The 3,084-nt window shown below is 58.9% G+C and overlaps 1 protein-coding gene across 1 annotated transcript; it reads left to right on the top strand.

Moving 5' to 3' along the window:
• Positions 1-1,347: 1,347 nt before the first annotated feature.
• C2H6orf15 (chromosome 2 C6orf15 homolog) lies at positions 1,348-2,633 on the top strand. The gene is made up of 2 exons (XM_045541602.1): positions 1,348-1,414; positions 1,671-2,633. The coding sequence occupies exons 1-2, from the start codon at positions 1,348-1,350 to the stop codon at positions 2,489-2,491; spliced, it is 888 nt and encodes a 295-aa protein (XP_045397558.1). The 3' UTR covers positions 2,492-2,633.
• Positions 2,634-3,084: the final 451 nt, after the last annotated feature.

Genomic DNA, 3,084 nt, shown 5'->3' with positions numbered 1-3,084 from the left:
ACAGAGTCTCACTGTGTTGCTCAGGCTTGAGTGTGGTGGCATCAGCCCAGCTCACAGCACCCTCAAACTCCTGGGCACCAGTGATCCTCCTGCCTCAGCCTCTGGAGTAGCTGGGACTACAGGCATGCGCCACCATGCCCGGCTAATTTTTCTATTTTTAGTAGAGATGGGGTTTCGCTCTTGCTCAGGCTGGTCTCGAACTCCCGGGCTCAAACAATCCTCCCGCCTCGGCCTCCCAGAGTGCTAGAATTACAGGTGTGTAATCTCACCCAGCCTCCTCTACTGCTACCTGTAAACAGCCGCTTTCTCTCAGTATTTCTTATATTCTAGGGCACACCTGGCCATCTGTGGTAGGCAGAATGGTATCCACACCCCAACGCCACCAAAGATGTCCGCGTCCTAATCCCCAGAATCTGTGAACATGTTAGGTTACATGGCAAAGGGAAATTAAGGTTGCAGATGGGATTAAGGTTATTAGGCATCTGACTTTAAAATGGGGAGATTATCCCGGATTATCTGGGTGGGTCCAGTGTAATCATGGGACCTTAAATGTGGACGTGGGAAGCAGAAGAGGAAGTCGGAGTGAGGCAACGTGAGAAGAGCCTGCTGTTTCCGACTTTGAGGATGGAGGGGAGGGACCACGAGCCAAGGAACGTGGGCAGCCTCTAGTAGGGAAAGGATTCTCCTCTAGAGCTCCAGAAAGAAACAGCCCTGCTGACACCTCGATTGCAACCCAGTGAGCCCCATTTTGGACTCCTGGTCTCCAAACAGTAAAGTAATAAATTTGCATTGTTGCAAGCCATTAAGTCTGTGGTAATTGTCACTGCAGCAATAGGGAATTAACACACCATCATCTCGTAAGGATGGGAACCAGGTCTTGCCCGATACCCAGGGTCTCATGTAGGAGCAGCTCCTCAGAGGGGACCACTTCTGCACCCCAGAACTCCTGCAGGGTGGAGTCCAGGCAAAGGTGATATGGGGATGCTGGGAGAGAAAGATCTGGATCCCAAAGAGAGAAGAGAACCAGTGTTTCTGTTGCTGAGAGAGGCCATGCAGAGATTGGGGCCCAGGGTGAAGGGATCCAGGGAAGGGTAGGGCTAGCAGCCAGGGGTGGGCTGTGAGCCAGGTCACCTGGGTCGAGCAGGAAAGGCGCCAGGGCGGGGAGACACCCAGCTTCCTCTGGGACATTCAGGTGCACCTGTTGCCACAGACCGTATCAGGAATGAGGGTGGGATGCGGAGATGTATTGTCTCCACAACCGCGGGCCCAGCCTGTTCCTGCTGTCCCCCGCCCCCCTGACAGGATAAAGGGCCAGCTGCCTGGGCGAGGGAGATGGGGCTGAGCAGGATGCAGGGCCGCGTGGCAGGGAGCTGGGCTCTCCGGGGCCTGAGGCTGCTCTGTCTTCTTCTCCCAGGTGCAGAGGCCCTGCTGACCCTGGGCAGGGGGACTGCGGGTCCCCTGGGGAACTGAAATTAAGGGAAGGGGTGAAGGCAGGAGGGTACACATTGAGCTCTCCCAGGGAATCAGGGAGGGAGGGCATGGGGACCAAACATCCAGGGGTGGGGACCTGTGGCCCTTGGGCCACATGTGGCCTTCTGGGTCTTTGAGTGCAGCCTTTTCACTGAATCCGAATTTTACAGAACAAATCCTTTATCTTCTCTTTCCCTCAGGCCTCTTTGCCCGGAGCATCAATGTAGTGGAGGAGAAAGTTCCCCAGAACTTGGGGTCCCAGTTGCCTCTGCCTGGACAACCTTCCTTGACTGGCTCCTCCACCTCTGAACATCCTCTGCCCGCACCAGCCCGAAGGTCCAGAGATTTAGCACGGGCTCCCCTGAAGCTCGATGCTGCTCTGTTAGGCAGCTCCCAACCTGCAGGGCGTCCTGGGGTGCAGAGGTGGCCTCCACGTGGGGGGCCGCCCGCCCTGGATTCCTGGCCCTCCGAGGATCCCTGGCAGGTGCTGGCTGCTGCGGCGGAGGACGGTCCTGGGGAAGCGCTGCCGGAAGGCCTGTCTTACCTGTCCAGCGGCCCCTTGCCCGAGGAGTTCCCTGCGCGCGCAGCGGGCCCCTCTGCCGAGGCTGGGCTCCTCCTCCAGGGCTCGGAGTCTAGATGGCCGCCCCGTTCTAGCCCGATAGGAGCCCAGGGAGAAATCCTCACCCAACGCTCACCCTGGTCTCTCGTCCACAGGGTTCCGGCTGGTCACCCCTGGGGGACCCTGAGTCCCAGTGTGTCCTGGGGAGGTGGAGGTCCTGGGACTGGGTGGGGAACGAGGCCCATGCCACACCCCACGGGAATGTCGGGGATCAGCACTCCATTCCCTGGTGCCGGCTGGGGGAGTATTACTCGCTATCCCGGCGCTCTCTGGGGCAACGTTCATCTACACCCAGGTGTCAATAACCAGCTTCCCCCCAGAATGCTCCGCCCTCCTGGCTCTTCTTGGAACGTCCCGGCCGGTTTCCCCAGTCCCCCAAGCCCTGGGCTGCAGTGGGGTTAGAGCAGCACGGAGCGGAGCCCGAAGCTGGGCGCGGGAGAAGGGGGTCGTCGCGTGCCGCCCTCGGGCCGAGCTCAGCGGAGGCCCAGTCAGCGTGTGCAGCCTGCTCCCCGCCTGTCACCCCTGCCCTGCCGCCCCCGGCTGATCTCCAATAAACACCAGCAGTTACTGAATATGCTGCTCTTGGCGTCTTTCTTTCTGGGCATAAACCGAAGGGAGTTTTGTCCATTCCCATTTTCCAGCCACCTCCACCTCCCTCCAGGGGCCCCTGCAGATGCTCTCCTGTTGTCCCTGTCCCTTGCAAAAGATCAAAGCCCAGGTGCCTGAGGTGGAGTCTCATGGTCTCACCCTGGCCAGACAGGAGAGCTGGTTCCAGAATCGTCCTGGAATCTGAAAGGGGAGGAGGAGGGGCAGGACTGAGTGGGATGGCACCTGCGGCCCGTGGGAAGGACGAGGTCCCAGAAGGCGGCACAGGGCAGGTGGGGTAAATACTCTGCAATTCACAGAAACACAGAGAGCAGTCACATTTTCGCGTATCTTTTCTTACCCAGAAAGTCACGCTTCTTAGAAGTGGCGGATGCTTGGATCTCCTCCCT

This window comes from Lemur catta, chromosome 2, assembly GCF_020740605.2.
Source record: "Lemur catta isolate mLemCat1 chromosome 2, mLemCat1.pri, whole genome shotgun sequence".
NCBI classification, from domain to species: domain Eukaryota; kingdom Metazoa; phylum Chordata; class Mammalia; order Primates; family Lemuridae; genus Lemur; species Lemur catta.
The sequence above is the reverse complement of the archived record's forward strand: the minus strand, read 5'-3'. Positions and strand labels throughout refer to the sequence as shown.

What these genes read in the sequence shown, in the direction of transcription:
- C2H6orf15 (XM_045541602.1), top strand. Translation starts at nt 1,348, where the DNA reads ATGCAGGGCCGCGTGGCAGGGAGCTGGGCTCTCCGGGGCCTGAGGCTG. An exon ending in GCTCTGTCTTCTTCTCCCAG is followed by an intron (nt 1,415 to 1,670) that starts GTGCAGAGGCCC and finishes TCTTTCCCTCAG; the next exon opens with GCCTCTTTGCCCGGAGCATC.